This window comes from Gadus macrocephalus, chromosome 22 (assembly GCF_031168955.1).
Source record: "Gadus macrocephalus chromosome 22, ASM3116895v1".
Classification (NCBI taxonomy): Eukaryota; Metazoa; Chordata; class Actinopteri; order Gadiformes; family Gadidae; genus Gadus; species Gadus macrocephalus.
In genome coordinates, this window is record NC_082403.1 from 1109162 (window position 1) to 1128448 (window position 19287).

Sequence of the window (19287 nt, forward strand, 5' to 3'; positions counted from 1 at the left end):
GTTGGAGTTTAATATCGTTTTGGTGGCCATCACTTTGATTCAGGGAGCCGGACGCCTGCACTTCAAGTCCTGTATTCAGATCAGGACTTGGAGGGTGACAGGAGAAAATGTGATTTCTTGGTGTTCCTTAAAGACATGGAGTTGGACAGTGCAATGCCTCCGCTTTACAAAGTGTTCTCATTAGTGACAACAATTGGAGCAACATCTGCAGGTGTAGAAAGGAGCTTCTTCTGTTTAAAGCGTTCCTACACCCGTAACACAATGGTCCAAGACCGTTTAAGCAGCCTAGGTCTGCTGGCCATTGAGAGCACACTGGTCAAGTCACTGGAAAAGACAGCTAGTTTGTATGACAGGGATGACAGTCACAGAGCATTCCCTTGAAACGGAAACGAGAGCAGAATTTACACATAAATAAAGGCCAGCTGCCACTGGGGTACTGTGTGTACTATGTGTGTACTGTGTATACTATGTGTGTACTGTGTGTATTATGTGTGTACTATGTGTGTACTGTGTGTACTATGTGTGTACTGTGTGTACTCCAGGGTCCTGCTTTGTACTATGTGTGTACTATGTGTGTACTGTGTGTGTACTGTGTGTACTCCAGGGTCCTGCTTTGTACTATGTGTGTACTATGTGTGTACTGTGTGTACTCCAGGGTCCTGGTCTCTACTATGTGGACGACAACGGCTGCCGCCTCTCGGGGGCCATGTTCTCCACGGGCTGCGGCAACAGCTACGCCTACGGTGTGATGGACAGCGGTTACCGTGACGACCTGACGGTGGAGGAGGCGTGTGAGCTGGGCCGGCGTGGCATCGCCCACGCCACGCACCGCGACGCCTACTCCGGGGGCGTGGTCAACGGTGAGTCCTCCAATCAGAATTTAGGGACGCACGATAGGACCAATCAGCACTCAGGGAGGTACGATAGCACCAATCAGCACTCAGGGAGGTACGATAGGACCAATCAGCCCTCCGCAGGGCTCCAGACTAACTTTTTCCTTGGGAGCACATGTGCGCCAATATATTTTATATATTGGGGGGGGCAACTGCACCGGTTGCACCGTCGATATTTACGCCATTGATTAATAATATTTTGACCATTAAATAAATGCCTTAAATAAATGCAGAATCTGTATCTATCATAAAGAATATCGTCAGACAATGCCAAGGGATCGGTTCTGTCCCGAAAAACCCTCTGTCTCCGGAGGGACGCCTGTACGATAAGTGCGCTGAGGTCCACGGGAACACCCACAAATGGTGACGCCATTATCGGAGGCGGGGCTAGGAAGCTGCGCACGCCGATATAAGTAGCCGATCTCCGGCTAGACTAAGCCGAAAACCTGCTCCCGACCAGGTTTGGTTGCGAGCGTAAGTCACCATGGTGATAAAGCGACGCTTAAAGAGATCGACTTTCATGGTACAGCTAACCCAGGCTTTCAGCTCAACATACCTCGCTAACCCTCTAATCGAGCTTCGTAGTACAGGCCCCTGGATTGGGCTTCGCGGGTTTGTTTACCGGCGTTGCTATTGTTACCGGTCTTGCGTGTTCCAACGGTTTATTAGGTATTATAATAATAAATCGCTGTCTCATCAATACTTCATTCACTGCCTCTTCCGTGGTCATTACAATATTATGAATAGACTGCTCTGTAAAAAAAAATTATAATAATTATACCAGATAAATCTTCAGTCGCACTACCCCGAATTCTAGGCGCATGTGCGCCCAAATTAGGCGCACTCTGGAGCCCTGCTCAGGGAGGTACGATTGGACCAATCAGCACTCAGGGAGGTACGATAGAAACTTGTCTGCTCCGACACGGCTGAGAACTTACAGTGAGGTCTGTAGCATCACATGACCACAGAGAGGTCTGTAGCATCACATGACCACAGAGAGGTCTGTAGCATCACATGACCACAGAGAGGTCTGTAGCATCACATGACCACAGAGAGGTCTGTAGCATCACATGACCACAGAGAGGTCTGTAGCATCACATGACCACAGAGAGGTCTGCAGCATCACATGACCACATAGAAGTCTGTAGCATACATGACCACAGAGATGTCTGCAGCATAACATGACCACAGAGAGGTCTGCAGCATCACATGACCACAGAGTGACTAGATGTGAGGATCATGATGGAGGATAGATGAAGGGGGGGGGGTATGTTCATATTGATCAAGGCCCAGTACATATCCGTACTATATTCTGAAAGACACAAAATGTGTGTGTGTATAATGTGTGTGTTTCTTTGTATTATGGGTGTGTGTGCGTGTGAGTGTGAGTGTGTGTATAATGTGTGTGTGTTAGAGATGCGCGGTTGGCGGTTGCAGCCCTTGACTTCGCGGCTAAACCGCGGATCGGGCGGATGACGTGACAAAGAGTTATATTTTAATTAAATTCGGCGGGTGGCGGTTTAACCAATCAAATTAAAAATATATATACATTGTTAAATACACACACACACACACACACACACACAAACACACACACACACACACACTCCCGAAAGAAAGAAAAAGTTTAAATGAAGTGCCGATCCATCCCATGTCGCGTCTCGTTGCAGCGCCTTCCTTATCGGCCACTAGGCAAACGTCTCGCAGATAAGACTGCGCCTGGGTTATTCTGTTTCGATATTAGTTATACTTTAAAACAGCCCATCATTGTAGCCTACCACTCGTGGAATAAGGAATTTAAAAGAGATCACGGAGTGATTTGACTCAGATGTACAATTTGGCAATGGCAGCGCGAGATGCAAAGAACAAATTCAACTTCTTGTTCAATAACATCCACAGCTAAGAAAGAAGGTAGGAAAAATTGTCAGGCAGGCAAGACCTCATGTACAATTAACAATGTGAGCATGAATGTTGCACTGTTGTGCGGTGGACTGCGGTGCGAATTTTGGAATTAATAGGCTCGAGTCGGGTGTTCGTTAATATCGAGGGTTTCTTTTTTTTTGCAAAAAATAAAAAAGTGCAATAGGCATTGGCCTAAATAGTAGGCTACATAAGGTCTGTAGCATCACATGACCACAGAGAGGTCGGCAGCATCACATGACCACAGAGGTCTGTAGCATCACATGACCACAGAGAGGTCTGCAGCATCACATGACCACAGAGAGGTCGGCAGCATCACATGACCACAGAGGTCTGTAGCATCACATGACCACAGAGAGGTCTGCAGCATCACATGACCACAGACTGACTAGATGTGTGGATGAAATAAGACGGATGATGCGTTTGTGATGCGGTTGCGGATAAAATAATAACCCATCCGCGCATCTCTAGTGTGTTTGTATTATGTGTATGTGTGTGAGTGTGTGTGTGTGTATAATGTGTGTGTGTATAATGTGTTTGTGTGTATGTATGTGTGTATGTGTGTAGTGTACCACATGAAGGCGGACGGCTGGGTGAAGGTGTGTAAGGAGGACGTCTCAGAGCTGATCCACAGATACAGGAAGGACATGTTCTGACCTCTGACCTCCCACCTGGAGCCCCATGTGACCCGGCCAGAGGACGGGCTCCTGATCAGCTCTCATCATCACATCACTCATGATCACCGAACGTCGTGTCCAGGAATGTTTTAATAAAGCGCAGAGAGCAGAACGCTGGGACTCCTGTGAGCTCATTACACCAAACATACTCAACGCCTTTAGTTCCAGCTCGTTTTCATCTACAAGCTTCAGTTAAAACCCCTAAATAGCATCGCTCGGGTACATTGGAACTCCACCACTCACAAACGTGTTTGTCATTGTCGTGTCTGGCTCTGTGAGTGTGCGTGCATGCTATGTGCGGTAGTGTTGGCTCGTTCGTTCGCGAACCGGTTCGAATGACCGAGTCTTTAGGACGAACGAACTGAACCGGTTCGTCTCTCTCGTTCGTTCGGTCGTCTCGTTCACCATTCGATTCACCGGAAACTCGACTGAACGAACAAACGAGTTTCCGGTAGCACTAACTCCACTGAGTCTGACTGACTCAACTGAGAACCGTGCAATGGCGTGCATTCCATGATGCGATTCACCGTTACCGGAAACCAGGCTGAATCGCGAACGACTCCTCCACGTTCAGTCGAGTTTGCGGTGAATCGATTCACCGGAAACTCGACTGAACTGGGAGGAGTCGTTCACGAATCGTATGTTCGTTCAGCCTGGTTTCCGGTAGCGGTAGATCGCATCATGGAATGCACGCCATTGCACGGTTCTCAGCTGAGTCAGTCAGACTTAGTGGATTTAGTGCTACCGGAAACTCGACTGAACGAACGAACGAACGATTCGCGAACGACTCCTCGTGGCGAACTGAATCACGCGAACTGGGTCACGGAAACGAATTATTGAATCCACCATTAATGTGCGTAGGCTGGATAAATCTGATTGCCCAATCAGCCAACCAAGTCAGCTTAATGCAAATTTGTTTGAAATTAAATTACATTTTTTGTTGTACATATTGCTTTTGTTGTACAAGTTTATTTTTAATAATGTGATTGTCACATTAACTATCTATAGTTTCTGTAGGCTTTCCGACTATTTTTGGTCTGTTGATATCAAATTGATGGTGGCGATTCGAGTTGAGTTTAACGTGTCATGCAATGTGGGGCGGCGGAGCTCAACGACCGCGTCCCTCCGTATGTTTCTCGCATAACCCTGCAGGCTGCAATAAGAATTGCAATCCGCGCTATAAGACGCCCATATGGTCGTAAAGTAGTCTGCCCCATGGTCAAATTCTAGGACTGTTGTTTAAAATCGAATTACTCCGCCTGTATCTTTTCGGCATTGAAACCTATTTATTTATTTATTTCAGCAGGTATTAAAATTGTATACCTGATTTAAACAGCTGTTATTGAGAAATAGCTGATTTCAAAAGTGTTGTTGAGAGATTTGCACACATCGTCGGGCCAACGGGTATTTCTACTTTACATGTATTTGCAATGCACTCGCTAAGCCTGTTAGATTGTTAAAATAAAATATTGAAGAAATAACTTCCCCATAATGTCGGGCTATTCTAATTAGCCCGACATCATATGACGAGTGTTGCGGATGGCACTTCAAAAGCGTGCAGTAACATTAGGCTATTGGTTTATTTTTAATTCTTACTCACAATTAGTTTAGTTAACATGTTTTAATGTAGCTCAAAATATACTTGTTAAAAATAGATATAAATTGTGGGTGTGGTCATACGCCGGTCGTTTCTGCCCCACCGAGATGAGGGGGCACCGCATGCTACTGCTTCCTATGCTGCGACCAAACCTGTTGCTGAGGCAGAGTTATTTGCAGACATAGACCAGCACATGAACTTTTTAAAAGGTAAATACACACACACATTCCTGTACAATTAATTGAGGTGTATGACACCTCCCTCTGCTGGACAGTTTGGACAACAGTCTCACACCAAACTACATTATCCGTTTGAACCAACAAAGCTATTCTACATCGATGGGAACGTGTTGTAGTAGCAGAGAATGGCCTGCGGGGGCAGTATGTACATTGTTAAATACATGAATAGGCTTGAATTTAGTAGTAATATGGATGTTTGATATTTAGCTTGACATTAACCAAGTCAAAGGACAATTAATGAAACGCACCAAACATGCAGAAGTCAATGTAGGATTTTAATATACAGTATAAACAAAAACACTTGACAAAGTTGAATACATACTTTTGTAAAGGAAAGCAGAGGAAAACATTTTCCCAAATTAATAATTTCAAAATGTCACCACCATTCACAAAAGCAAATGAAGGGGTTTGTGTAAAACCATCCTCCCTGACCAGCTCTGTCCCTGACTCTAAACCCTGACTCTCAACCCTAACGCTGAACCCTCTGAGGGCAGGAAGACGGTCCTTCAGTGTAAAGGTTCAAGAAGGCACTCCTTCAGAGTAAAGGTTCGAACCACGGAGAAGGAAGAAGAAGGGAAGGATTAGAGATTAGTTAAGTAGTGAGGTTAGTGACAGACGTGAGGGAAAGGCGTGTGGAAGCACACAGGTACATGTGGGGTCAAGAAGATCACTCCCACTGGAGGTCATTGATCCATCAGGATCCGACCGCTGAGTTCAGCAGGTCTTCTGGAAGATGAGGCTAAGATGAACTGAGGAGACGGGACCAGCAGGATCAGGTGGGGTTCAGCTCAGGTGAGTCTGACCCCGACCAAACAGGATCAGGTGAGGTTCAGCTCAGGTGTGTCTGCCCGGAGCAAACAAGGACATGGATTAGGTTCAATATTCAAAAGATGAAACATTATCTGAACCAAAGATGAGTCATTAAGGAGCAGGCAGGCTTTAGGGCGCCTTGCTCAAGGACGCATCACTGTATTCTGAGGACTCTAACCCGGCACCATTGGTCTGAGAGTTGAACCCCCAACCCCCTACCTGGTCCACCAGGTCCAGATAATGCAAACTTACGAGGAATCCTTGATGGTAGAGTCCTGGTCGTCCTCAGGATTTGCCTTCCAGAGGTATGGCTTCTCCGTCAGTCCTCCAGATTCCTGGTCTGGTTACAACGTAATTTGGCTCTAATGTAAGGTAACAAACACAGGAGTAGGTGGGCTCTAATTACGCGTAACAAAGTAGCAGCTGTAGTTTGTCTGGTAACCAACAACAGTAGTATGCCTTAACTTAACTACTGGACTAACTAATCCTGTGTTACAACAAGTCCACACTTTACTTTATGCAAACTTACGAGGATCCTTGTTGGTTGAGTGATGGTCATCCTCCTGATTCACGGCTCCCCTACCAGCTCGCCTCCGCTCCAGAAACACGTGGTAGTTTGACACATGTCAAAGTAACAGCTGTATTTTGCCCTTTTCAAGTTAACCATGTTAAGTAAATACAAACTTACGAGGAATCCTTGTTGGTTAATTCCTAATCGTCTTGCAGCTTCTCAGCTCCTCCACCAGCTCTCTTCAGACAGATTCATTGTCTGGAACAAACAGCGGAAGTCTTGCTTTAATGTGTGGTAAAACAGATGTAGTTGACTGGTATATTAACAAACGCCGGTAGTTTGTGGTAGCAGTATTCTACGTTAAGTGGCACTGAGTGTGATGATCACTTCAGAGTCGGGCTCCATCTACGCAACGACAGGAATCCTCCACCAGGCAGGGCCTCCATCAGCTCCTCCACCAGGCAGGGCGTCCATCAGTTCCTCCACCAGGCAGGGCCTCCATCAGCTCCTTCACCAGGCAGGTTCTTCAGCACGGCTCCTCCATCAGGCAGGGCCTTCAGCACGGCTCCTCCATCAGCCCCTTCAGCCATGGATTCCTGGTCTGGTTACAAACAGTTGGTCTCAGCAGTAAATAACCTGGAGACGCAACACTGCCCACCTCCTGCATCTGAGGTTCACTTGTAAAATGGAAGACAAATTTAAAACATATTGAAACACTTGAATTAGACAATGTCTACAGATTGACCCATTCAGCAATTCATCCACTACGGTCGTAGCAGCACTCGTAACAATAATGGCTCATATGACTCCTACATAACCCCGGTATGAATTAACTCAAATCACAGCTTGGCACAGATTTAGAGTCTTAAGATGATCAAAACCAGACCTAAACTATTGAGGATTTTAGCTTTTCAGATGAGATTGGTGATGGTTACCCTCTGGTCCGGTGCTGCAGGCCCCTGGTCTCCAGCCTCAGTCTCCGGTCCATCCTGGCACTCCACGACGGTCCACAGCATCTCAGCCTCGCCTTTCAGCTACAGCAGCAGGTTGACATCAGCATATGCCCAACAATAAACTTATTTGACTCCGAAACCGATTTACACAATTAATTTAACTATTATTTTATAACTCAAGGCTAGAAAAGACTGGAGAGATCAGACATGAGCATCCCGTTTTGGGAATGAAGACAGAGCAGTCCACAAGTTTAAAGAAGTGGTTCAGCCCATGCATTGAAACTGACTCACACACCAGAGCACTGACCTGTTCTGGAGTACTTCTGACAGGAGGTGGAGGTCTGGCTCTGGGTGAGGAGGTGGAGGTCAGGCTCTGGGTGAGGAGGTGGAGGTCAGGCTCTGGGTGAGGAGGTGGAGGTCTGGCTCTGGGTGAGGAGGTGGAGGTCTGGCTCTGGATGAGGAGGCAGACACCTTGGGACAAACTACATGTTACCTTTTTGTACAGTTCTAGAGTTTCTTCTACTGTAACATGTGGGAAAGACAGCCATTATTTTAGCTTTGTAATTATCCAGTTGGTAAATAAGCACCAAAGTCGTTGTTTAACGTCATTCCATTGGGTAGGGTTTTACTTCTACGGCAATTATTGACACCAGATATTTAGAACGTATGAAAGTTGAAGTAACAAAGAACACTAAGCAGTATCGATATTAAATCAAATATACTCAGCCATATTCAGGTGCAGGGTTCCGTCGAAGAAATGCCAAATTGTCATCCACCTTGAAATGATCTTCAGCCTTCACTGATGATCAGAAATGGGCCCGCAAGTAGAACGCTGTTTCGAACGCAGCGAGAGTCCCGTCAACGTGGTTAAAGTCGGCGCAACAGTCGGAAATTATCAACATATTGTACGATGTACGCGTCAGTGAGTATTTACTATCAAACTTAAGTAGTTTAAGATAAGAGGCAACAATTCCTAATGGAAACCGACTGAAAAATAGTTTCTGTTGGCAACGGCTCGAAGATACGCGAATACATCTAGAACGTTCCGCCAGATACCCTCAGGGGATTCACGTCCAACTAACGGCCACGTGGGTTCTTATGGTTGTCAAGACTACAACGTTCTATGCTAACCATTGAGACTAAATCAAGTGAGCGCACTCAGAACCTTCCACGGCGGGAAGCACAAACCGCCCGACTGGAATCCGAACATTCCGGCCGGAACCAACCAAAGAAAAAACAGAACCAGCGCCTCACCTTGAGCTGAACGGAGGAAGATCCTGAAGTCCAGCGATGGTCTTCATTAAAACACAGCCAACAGACTTACCTTGATGTGATCTGTTTGTTGCTGTTGGTCATTACTGCTCTTCAGTGTACCTTTACATTATTATGCACCCAGTGTGTACAAGTTATATCACTCAAAACCGTACGAAGAACCGAACCACCATGTACGTTCCACAACAACTTTAAACCTCAACTCCTTGCTTAAAAACAATGGAATAATTCAATACAAAACCCGTGTCTACATTTTAAAATTAAAAACAACAATTATCTCGATATTCAGGGTACAAACCATACAGATCAAATCTAAACAGTGAGCTCACAGAGAGCTGACCATAGCCAAGCAATGTCACCCTGACCGCCTCATTACCAACAGCAAATCATGCCAGCCAACCAACACATGTACAGGTCCAGTGAGAAGTGGGCATTTGAGCGAAAGGACTGCCCATAATAAAATTAAGCCCAATTCCTGAACTATCCAACCATCTTCATGGTTTAAAGATTTAAATTGTAATTGTGTTCGAATCATCGTTGTCTGCTCCCTCTTTACTTATAAAACTCTACATCTCCATCGCTATAGTGTTGCATCCTATTCATGAGGGTGTGGTCTGAGTGAGCAGAGATGCGTGCTGGGATACAGTGCTGTCTGAAGTCTTCAGTTCTATAGACACGCCCCTTAGGAGAAACCAAGTGTTTGAGAATCTGTCGTGACATCAGTTACATGAGCTGGAATATACTTCAAGATGGCACCTGGATTCTCAGAGGAGAAAGGCCAAGAGGAGGATGTGAGGGTTCTTCCTCTCAGCCAGCGAAACACAACAACGGTCTTCATCAGAGTACCATGGAACACTTCGAAATGGTCTCCTATAGACACATTGTAGCCCCAGTGAAGGTTTCCTTGCCTCCTCAGCTGAAGAGCACAACTTCAGCTTGAAGAGCGCACTAGTTGGAGTTCCCAGATTGGTTCTGATTTAAGGGAACCGATCGTTCAGCTAGTCCTGTACAGCAAATAGAGTTCAGCCTGAGAAGACGTGCAACTGAGAGCAAGACAAGATCCACAGGGCTATCCATCAATCCAGCCAGTTAGGAAGATCCGCCTCATTACAGGTCTGAAGGTCATCTTGAACATCCATTGAGGTCCCTTTCCAACTTCAGAGTCCTTGTGGAATGCCTTTAGGTGTCCATCCTCCATTGATCCTGATTGGTGTAGTCCTAGTTTGAAGTCACTGATCTGAACACGCCGCTTGCATCCTTTTACACTTGATTTGGATACTCTCCTTCCTGCCCAGTATGTAGGATATCGCTCCGGAGCGTCGCTCAGGGCTCTTCACGTCTACTGGAGGCCTCAAGTAAACGTGTGGCCGTCCAGCAGGTATGACTGAGTTGACCATTCCAATACACCAAGCCAATCACATAGACCCCCGTATGAAAATGATCAATGTCAAAGGAAGCAGAACCAAGGAAACACACGTAGAACCCCGTGCCGGGTGTGAGTGGGACACACACACACACACACACACAGTAGAAGCCTAGCGATGTTCAAAAATCTTCCATCTCATGTCAAACCCACACACACCACTGAGCCATAAAAGACCAAACACTCATGCAGGGTAAAAACCTCATGCTAAATACCATTCCGTCATCCACCCCCAGCTCTTCTGTCAGGGCACCCTGAACAGAACCACCAATATCTCCAGAGACGTAAATTATGCACGACATTCTTCAGTGGCGTCCCACATTGGTGATGGATTATGCTTGGTGTCTCCATTCACGCTGTTTCTACGTCTCTGAAGTCATGTGTTTGTAGTCCAGTGGTTTAGTGATTGAGGGGCCTTCACAGATGCAAACGGTGCAGCTTTAGTCAGCCTGATGACAGGAAGGACATCATCTGTTCAGAAGACCACCCAGTGGAGGGGGGTGGCTCTTGAGGAGCAGGATCCATCTTCGAATGGCCCCAAATGAGACCTTCTCTGGAATGAAACTGTTCCTGAGGAGTCACGGTGCCTGGAGGGGACTGTTGAAAGTGTTCCATGGTTCTGTGTCAGACTGAAGTTGTGTTGAAGTCGTTGAGATGAGGAGCCCCCTCATCTCCCCCTGGTGTTTCTCCTTCTGCATCCCCGTCTCCATCTTAAAGAACATTCCGGTCCATGTAACTGACGACACGACGGTTTCTCAAACACTCGGTTTCCCCTGAGGGGGCGTGTCTACAGACCTGTAGACTTCAGACAGCTCTGTATCCCAGTATGCACCTCTGCTCACTCAGACCACACCCTCCTCAGTACAGCAACACTCATTTGATGAAGATGCAGAGCTCAGGAGAGTAGAATGAAAGAAGACTGAAGATATCAAAACCCATTACTCCAGCTTACAACAATAACTTTGAACCTGAAACCATTTTAACAAACCATTAAAACCAACATAAACCAAACGCCTAAGTAACCCATGAACCAATAAAAGATCCTTACTAATCAGATCAACCTTCAGCAAACGGGTTAACTCACCAGGAAGCCAACAGACATCAATGTGCCCAAGAGTAATGAGAAACTAATGACTTACAGTTCGCAGTTCATCTTCATGTTAAAGTTGGGATACTCACAGTACTGCAGTTAGATATCCATGATAGACCTTTGAAGGAACAAACAGTTTACTTATTATTGTCCCCAAACTTGGGCACTGTCCCAAGGTTCAACTTCTACCATAGCCATTAAATCAGATAAATGAATGCCAATACAAATTCAGGGCTTTTGGGATCATCCAACTTTTAAATAATGTTTAAGATAAATAAGTTATACTAATTATTTGACCGTCATTATTCAAGAGTGATTACTTCTTACTTTGAGAAGTTTGAATGTATAGTCTCTAAAATGTTACTTTCAGGTAAAATTAATATTTAATTTCAAATGAGAGTTAAACCACCACAATCCCTGATTTCCTTCACACATTATCAGTGATTTATATTCAACATACAAGTCAATGCAGTTGTGCTTTGCTACACAGTTCTACTCACATCAGGTCCAGATGAGATGCTCCTCTTTACTTCAAAAAGTCTTTAACCTGTGAAACAGGAAGAGATGACAAATAAGTCACAACAGAGCTCAACAGAACATTACACACACGTTCTAGTTTCTGAGAACACAACAACATACCGTGTTTGGGAGACGATAAACTGCCAAACAGTGGAGGACCCAAATGTATTGTCCGTTTCCCTCTTATGTGAAATGCACCAGATGCAACCAATGAACCAATTAAGGAAACCACATGGCGTGCGAGCTGCACTGGTGGGCTAAATAGTCAAACTCAACCCAGGTTCGACCTCCTCTGGTCGCCTTGGTAATAGTGAAAGTCTGTTTAGGCTCTGTGTTTGATCTTAAATGACCCCCCTCATTTTGATTAAAATGACGAGTCTGATTTGACAGATTTAAATTCATACTTCAAAACGAAGAAAGTCTTCATTCAATTCACCTTACTGTGTGGTTTGTGTGTGTGTGTGTGTGTGTGTGTGTGTGTGTGTGTGTGTGTGTGTGTGTGTGTGTGTGTGTGTGTGTGTGTGTGTGTGTGTGTGTGTGTGTATGTGTGTGTGTGTGTGTGTGTGTGTTACTACTGTTTGATGTCAAGTTGGTGGAAAGCAAGTCACGTGTGATCTTGCGTCCATGTGTATGTAGTGATTTGGACAGCAGAGGGCGATGTTTCCACACGAGAACCTCTGCTCTCTGTGCGCTCTGCGAGATACCGTCTCTATAGCAACCATAACTTGACAGAATCCTGAACGGCCCATTGAGGAGTGAGAAGGAAGCTTTCATCAAAGAGACCAGAGGGACTCATTCACTGGTTAGCTGGAGTCATCGCCCACCACCACACACGTTAACACACACAGACACACACACACACACCATACAGACAGACACCAATACACCATATAGATTCACACCATATGCAGGCACACACCACAGGTACACATATATAGACCAGGTCCAGGACCAGGACCAGGTGGACCAGGACCAGGACCCGGTGGACCAGGACCAAGACCCAGTGGACAAGGACCAGGACCCGGTGGACCAGGACCAGTACCAGGACCAGGACCCGGTGGACCAGGACCAGGACCTGGTAGACCAGAACCAGGACCCGGTGGACCAGGACCAGGACCAGGTGGACCAGGACCAGGACCAGGTGGACCAGGACCAGGACCAAGTAGACCAGGACCAGGACCAGGTGGACCAGGACCAGGACCCGGTGGACCAGGACCAGGGCCAGGAACAGGACCAGGTGAACCAGGACCAGGACCAAGTAGACCAGGACCAGGTGGACCAGGACAAGGACCAGGTGGACCAGGACCAGGACCCGTTCGACCAGGACCAAGACCAGGACCCGGTGGACCAGGACCAGGACCAGGACAAGGACCAGGTGGACCAGGACCAGGACCCGTTCGACCAGGACCAAGACCAGGACCCGGTGGACCAGGACCAGGACCAGGACCAGGACCTGGACCAGGACCAGGACCAGGACCAGGACAGTCCACTCCCATCTCCCCACATCATAATAAGTGCAGTACTTATAACCGCTGTATGTCCGTATGAAAACAGTCAGAATCTCAACAATAACAATGTCCATACTGTCAACCTGATAACATATAACCTACACCATCCATGTCTTCACTTCCCACCTTCCTCTTTCTTTGTGTATTAAAGCCGGCCTAAGAGCTAAGTGTCCCCACACCTGGAAGGATGTCTGACCTCAGGGCCCCTGGAGGTCCCCGGTGCCCCGCCGTGCGGCGGTGGATGCGGGGGTGCGGGCCCCACGGCTCGGCCGGGGGCCCTCTGGCCTGGTGGCCGGTCGCTGAGGGGCAGGACTGGCCGCGGGAGAAGGCCCACTTGGCGGGGGTGTAGGTCTCTCAGGCCGCGGCTCCTGTCGGTCAGACCGATGTGCAGACTGAGGTAAGGGCTGCGGGTGTCTCCGGTGTGGCCGCGGCACTGCGCCGCTGTCCGTCGCCACCGGGTACGACCTCTGTACCCGGGGTTCTCCAGCCCTTCTCTCCCCAGTCTGGACCCTGACGTCCTGGCCCTGATGAAGGGGTGGAAGCGGACATGCAGAGTGGCGGCGGCCGTGGTAGATCCGGCGGGACGACTTTGTCTGTGCGTCTCTTTCCTGAACCCGTCGTCTGTCAACAGGTGCAGGCTGTGGCTTCTCTTCCAACACAGGAAGTGTAGTTCTGATGCGCCTCCCGGTCATGAGCTGAGCTGGGCTCCCACCGGCTGCTGCCCTAGGGGTAGCTCTGGGACACAACAGAGCCAGATGTGGACCGGGCTGCTTCAGGATGTGCTTGGCCGTCTGAACAGCCCGTTCTGCTGCGCCGGTCGCCTGGGGGCGGTGAGGGCTAGTTGTAGTAGGGGCAGAACCAGACTTCTCACTAAAGTCTTTGACCTCACCGGATGTGAATGTTGTCACTCACCGGTTGGAGTGGTATCCCCCATCTCAGGAACATTGAGCCTGCTTTGAGCCTGTTGATGACTTGTATGCTGGACGTTGAAGAGAGGTGAGCTATTTCGAGGTCCCTTGAGTAATAGTCCGTCACCACGACGTAATTCTGCTTTTCTAGTGTTCAGAGGTCTGCTGCAACGCGCTGCCATCGGCCCTCTGGTAGGGCTGTGGTGAGTAGTGGCTCACGACGCTGAGTGGGTCCGTTCTCAATGTCTCTGTCTGTCTGTCTGTCTGTCTGTCTGTCTGTCTGTCTGTCTGTCTGTCTGTCTGTCTGTCTGTCTGTCTGTCTGTCTGTCTGTCTCTCTTTCTTTCTCTCTCGGTCTCTCTCGGTCTCTCTCTCTCTCTCTCTGTCTCTCTCTCACACTCTCCCTCTCTCTCCCTCTGTCTCTCTCTCTGTCTCTCTCTCTGTCTCTCTCTCTCTCTCTCTCTCTCTCTCTCTCTCTCTCTCTCTCTCTCTCTCTCTCTCTCTCTCTCTCTCTCCCTCTCCCTCTCTCTCTCTCTTGTGCTCACAGTGATTTTGTCCTAGGAGAAATGAGACACTAAAATAATATTTTCTCTAGATGTACCCTCTAGATGGGTATGTTTAAGTTAACTGCATCAATTTAGAAAAATGGGATTGGGGACTGGGACTACTAGAATAGTTAGAATATACTAGTAGGCCTACCGTTTTTTCCGCTGCCTGGTAACCATGTCAGTGGTATGAAAAGGCCTAATACTATCAGGTAAAGCCGACTTTAGATGCTTAATGAAAACAATCATGTTTCTGATTTATGTGGCCACCACTATGTGAATTTTGGTCCCAGTCTGGCCACCCCTATACAATTATTCTGGCTCCGCCACTGGCCCTGGGGGTGTGGTCGGGGACCACCTCCTTCGGGGCCCCCACCTGATCCGTCGTAGGGGGCCGTTGGAGCGCCGTTCGGGGACCCCGTCCTCCGCCGCCCTCCGACGTCTGGCCCGTTGACGGCCACGCCGGCGGCTGGGACGAGGAGGGGTGGCGCGCCCCGTCCCCCCGCAGCCCTCCCCCAGCCCCAGCTGCCCACACTGCGGCGGTTGGTGTTTAGTCCCGTTAACACGGCAACAGTTTGACGTTATCCCGGGTAAAGTGTTGGGCAGGACGTTAGCCTAGGGCTAGTCATGGACCTACAGAGTGGCGAAGCCACGCCCCTTCCGGTAGAGCCCATGGGACCTATGAGATCGAAGAATATGAAAGGGTTTCAATGGAGAGAAAGTCATTACTTTCAGGTCCCAGTCTTTATATGCCCCGGGTTACACATATGATGTTTGTGGATTTAAATGATAATTTTTCATGCAAAGAAAACTAAAAATTTTCGTGAAGAAGTTTGTTAATGTTAGTTTTTTTCCAAGGGGAGGATAAAAGCATCCAAAGGGGTGAACACCATTATAAGTTTGGGCATGTGGAGAGTCACAGTTATGCCGGTGGGGAGATTGTCGGTCTTGTCCACGCTAGTTACAGGAGCGTGACGGCACGTACGAGACATGTAGTCTATCTCATTGTGTTTTATCTACAGCCTTTAACTGAACTATTGCACAATAATAGAGACGGGGAGAGAGAGAGAGAGAGAGAGAGAGAGAGAGAGAGAGAGAGAGAGAGAGAGAGAGAGAGAGAAAGAGAGACACAGAGAGAGAGAGAGAGAAAGAGACAGAGAGTGTGTATCCGGCCGTCTGTGACACAGACAACCAAATCCAAGGGAGGAGGTCCAAGAATAATATCGGAAAAATATTTGTTGTTCCATTTATAATTTCTGATTAATATATTAATATTCTTAAGGCACTTATGGACTTATTATTCACTAATAAAACGAGAAATCATCGGCTGAACACACGAGAACATTGAGTTGGATCCACTGAGTTGTTTATTGCAATTATGCTTCATTAACAAATAAGACAGAAAAATAGTCCCTCACATGTACACAATAAACACAAAAACAAAGGACTAAAACAATAGAAGCAGCAGACTTTCATCAACAGGTGTGCACGTATCTTTAATAACTGAACATGTTCTGCGGCCGCTTGATTCCCAACAGAACACAAAAAATCAAGATTCAGTTTAAAGTCATTTACAACATGCAACATTATCCCACAGACCTCTTGGTTATTATGAATAAAACATAAAATCTGCTTTAAATCAGGTCGTAAATCAGGATTATGACAAAAATTATATCAGAGTCCTGATGACCAAAACTGGTGAAGTCTGAAATTATACAAAGATTAACCATCAATAGGTATTTTATATACAATTACAATAATGAATGTGCTTATCTAACTATGGGAAATCTTAAAAGTCTTTACATGGTTTATCATGTTATACTTTAAAGAAGAGAGAGAAAGAGAAAGAGATAGAGAGAGAGAGAGAGAGAGAGAGAGAGAGAGAGAGAGAGAGAGAGAGAGAGAGAGAGAGAGAGAGAGAGAGAGAGAGAGAGAGAGAGAGAGAGAGAGAGAAAGAGAGACACAGAGAGAGCCGAGAGAGAAAGAGACAGAGAGTGTGTATCCGGCCGTCTGTGACACAGACAACCAAATCCAAGGGAGGAGGTCCAAGAATAATATCGGAAAAATATTTGTTGTTCCATTATAATTTCTGATTAATATATTAATATTCTTAAGGCACTTATGGACTTATTATTCACTAATAAAACGAGAAATCATCGGCTGAACACACGAGAACATTGAGTTGGATCCACTGAGTTGTTTATTGCAATTATGCTTCATAACAAATAAGACAGAAAAATAGTCCCTCACATGTACACAATAAACACAAAAACAAAGGACTAAAACAATAGAAGCAGCAGACTTTCATCAACAGGTGTGCACGTATCTTTAATAACTGAACATGTTCTGCGGCCGCTTGATTCCCAACAGAACACAAAAAATCAAGATTCAGTTTAAAGTCATTTACAACATGCAACATTATCCCACAGACCTCTTGGTTATTATGAATAAAACATAAAATCTGCTTTAAATCAGGTCGTAAATCAGGATTATGACAAAAATTATATCAGAGTCCTGATGACCAAAACTGGTGAAGTCTGAAATTATACAAAGATTAACCATCAATAGGTATTTTATATACAATTACAATAATGAATGTGCTTATCTAACTATGGGAAATCTTAAAAGTCTTTACATGGTTTATCATGTTATACTTTAAAGAAGAGAGAGAAAGAGAAAGAGATAGAGAGAGAGAGAGAGAGAGAGAGAGAGAGAGAGAGAGAGAGAGAGAGAGAGAGACAGAGAGACAGAGAGACAGAGGGAGAGAGGGAGAGAGAGAGAGAGAGAGAGAGAGAGAGAGAGAGAGAGAGAGAGAGAGAGAGAGAGAGAGAGAGACAGAGAGACAGAGAGAGAGAGAGAGAGAGAGAGAGAGAGAGAGAGAGAGAGAGAGAGAGAGAGAGACTATGTGTGTGTGAACGTGTATGTGTGTAAGTGTACGTGTGTGTTTGTGCGTGTGCCGGGGCACAAAGTCTAGTCACCCCGCTGACCCCCCCCTCCATTGTTCTACAACACACACAACTACACGTTCACAAACGCACATATACACGTTGGCCCCCGGGGCTCCGGGCCCGTTTTGTTTTCTACAACCGACACAGAGACGCTGAGGACCCCCACCCTACCAACACCCCCGGGAGGAGGTCCTCCTGGGTGAAGGAGGAGCAGAAGGTGTGGAGGCGTGTCAGTGTGTCTGAGGACCCTCCTCCACCTGGGGACACTCTGTAGAAGGACAGAGAGCCAGCAGGCCGGTCCAGATACACTCCTACTCTGGTGGAGCCAGCGGGGGGGAGAGGGAGGTCTGTCACTGTAACGTTGTACCGGGCAGAGTAACCACCATCAGAACAATGAAGAACCCAGGACTTGTTGTTCACTCCAAGCCTGCTGTCACCACCCCGTCCTCTCCTTGTGATTCCTCTGTATGTCACTCCTATCTCAACCACTCCTTCCCACTCTACCTCCCAGTAACAGCGGCCAGTCAGAGCCTCTCTACCCAACACCTGGGACTGGGAGTCAAATCTGTCTGGGTGATCCGGATACGACTGGTCCACTCCAAACCACGTCACCTCCCTGTTGTCCTCAGACAGAGAGAGGTCTCTGTGGGCCGTGTTGGGGTCCAGTGTGAGGTCACAGGCATCTGAGGGAGAACCAGACATGATGAGCTGCTGAACCGCTCTTCATCATCATCATCATCATCACTAGTACTGTTCTCCTGCGCTCTGTGTACATATACATAGATATGAACACATACATACATGTACATATGTACACATTCATAGATACACACACCTCAACAATAACGTTATGAATACATCAACAACAATATTATGAATGCATCAACAACAAACATCTCTCCTTTGATCCAGGCTGCTCTTCTTCTTTTTATTCTCTTTCTTTTTGTGATCGCTCTCTCTTCTTCTTCAGCCCCCCTCCCCCTCCCCAACCCCCCTCTGCCCCGTCACCCCCCCTCCCCCTCCCCCCTAGTCCTCACCCTTCAGCCCCGTCACCCCCCCTCCCCCTCAGCCCCATCACCCCCCCTCCCCCTCAGCCCCATCACCCCCCCTCCCCCCCCCCTAGTCCTCACCCTTCAGCCCCGTCACCCCCCCTCCCCCTCAGCCCCCCCCTCAGCCCCGTCACCCCCCCTCCCCCTCCCCCCTAGTCCTCACCCTTCAGCCCCGTCACCCCCCCCCTCCCCCTCACCCTCAGCCCCGTCACCCCCCCTCCCCCTCCCCCCTAGTCCTCACCCTTCAGCCCCGTCACCCCCCCCCTCCCCCTCAGCCCCCCCCTCAGCCCCGTCACCCCCCCCCTCCCCCTCCCCCTCAGCCCCCCCCTCTGCCCCGTCACCCCCCCTCCCCCTCCCCAACCCCCCTCTGCCCCATCACCCCACCTCCCCCTCCCCCCTAGTCCTCCCCCTTCAGCCCCGTCACCCC

General features: G+C 47.6%; 2 protein-coding genes and 1 long non-coding RNA gene across 54 annotated transcripts in view; 1 reads left to right on the plus strand and 2 right to left on the minus strand.

Annotated features, from left to right (window-relative positions):
• Window positions 1–3602, plus strand: part of psmb8a (proteasome 20S subunit beta 8A) — a 9074-nt gene extending 5472 nt beyond the window's left edge. Inside the window, exons 5-6 of one of the 3 annotated variants that reach the window (XM_060043988.1) lie at window positions 656–918; window positions 1759–1870. In XM_060043988.1, the coding sequence (XP_059899971.1) occupies window positions 656–918; window positions 1759–1855 (360 nt within the window). In that variant the 3' untranslated portion in view covers window positions 1856–1870. Of the gene's footprint in view, window positions 1–655; window positions 919–1758; window positions 1871–3380 lie in introns of those variants that run through there. The other 2 variants (XM_060043989.1, XM_060043990.1) reach the window with 2 other exon arrangements.
• Window positions 3603–5048: 1446 nt separating this feature from the next.
• LOC132451469 (uncharacterized) lies at window positions 5049–6818 on the minus strand. The gene is made up of 2 exons (XR_009524074.1): window positions 6389–6818; window positions 5049–6170 (listed from the first exon to the last, which is right to left on the minus strand). It is a non-coding gene; the product is annotated as an uncharacterized LOC132451469 (long non-coding RNA).
• Window positions 6819–17040: 10222 nt separating this feature from the next.
• The window catches only part of LOC132451362 (NACHT, LRR and PYD domains-containing protein 3-like), a 172615-nt gene continuing 170368 nt past the window's right edge, over window positions 17041–19287 (minus strand). For all 50 annotated transcript variants that reach the window (XM_060043754.1, XM_060043759.1, XM_060043753.1 and 47 more), the window contains one exon: window positions 17041–18494. In XM_060043754.1, the coding sequence (XP_059899737.1) occupies window positions 17944–18494 (551 nt within the window). In that variant the 3' untranslated portion in view covers window positions 17041–17943. The remainder of the gene's footprint in view (window positions 18495–19287) is intronic.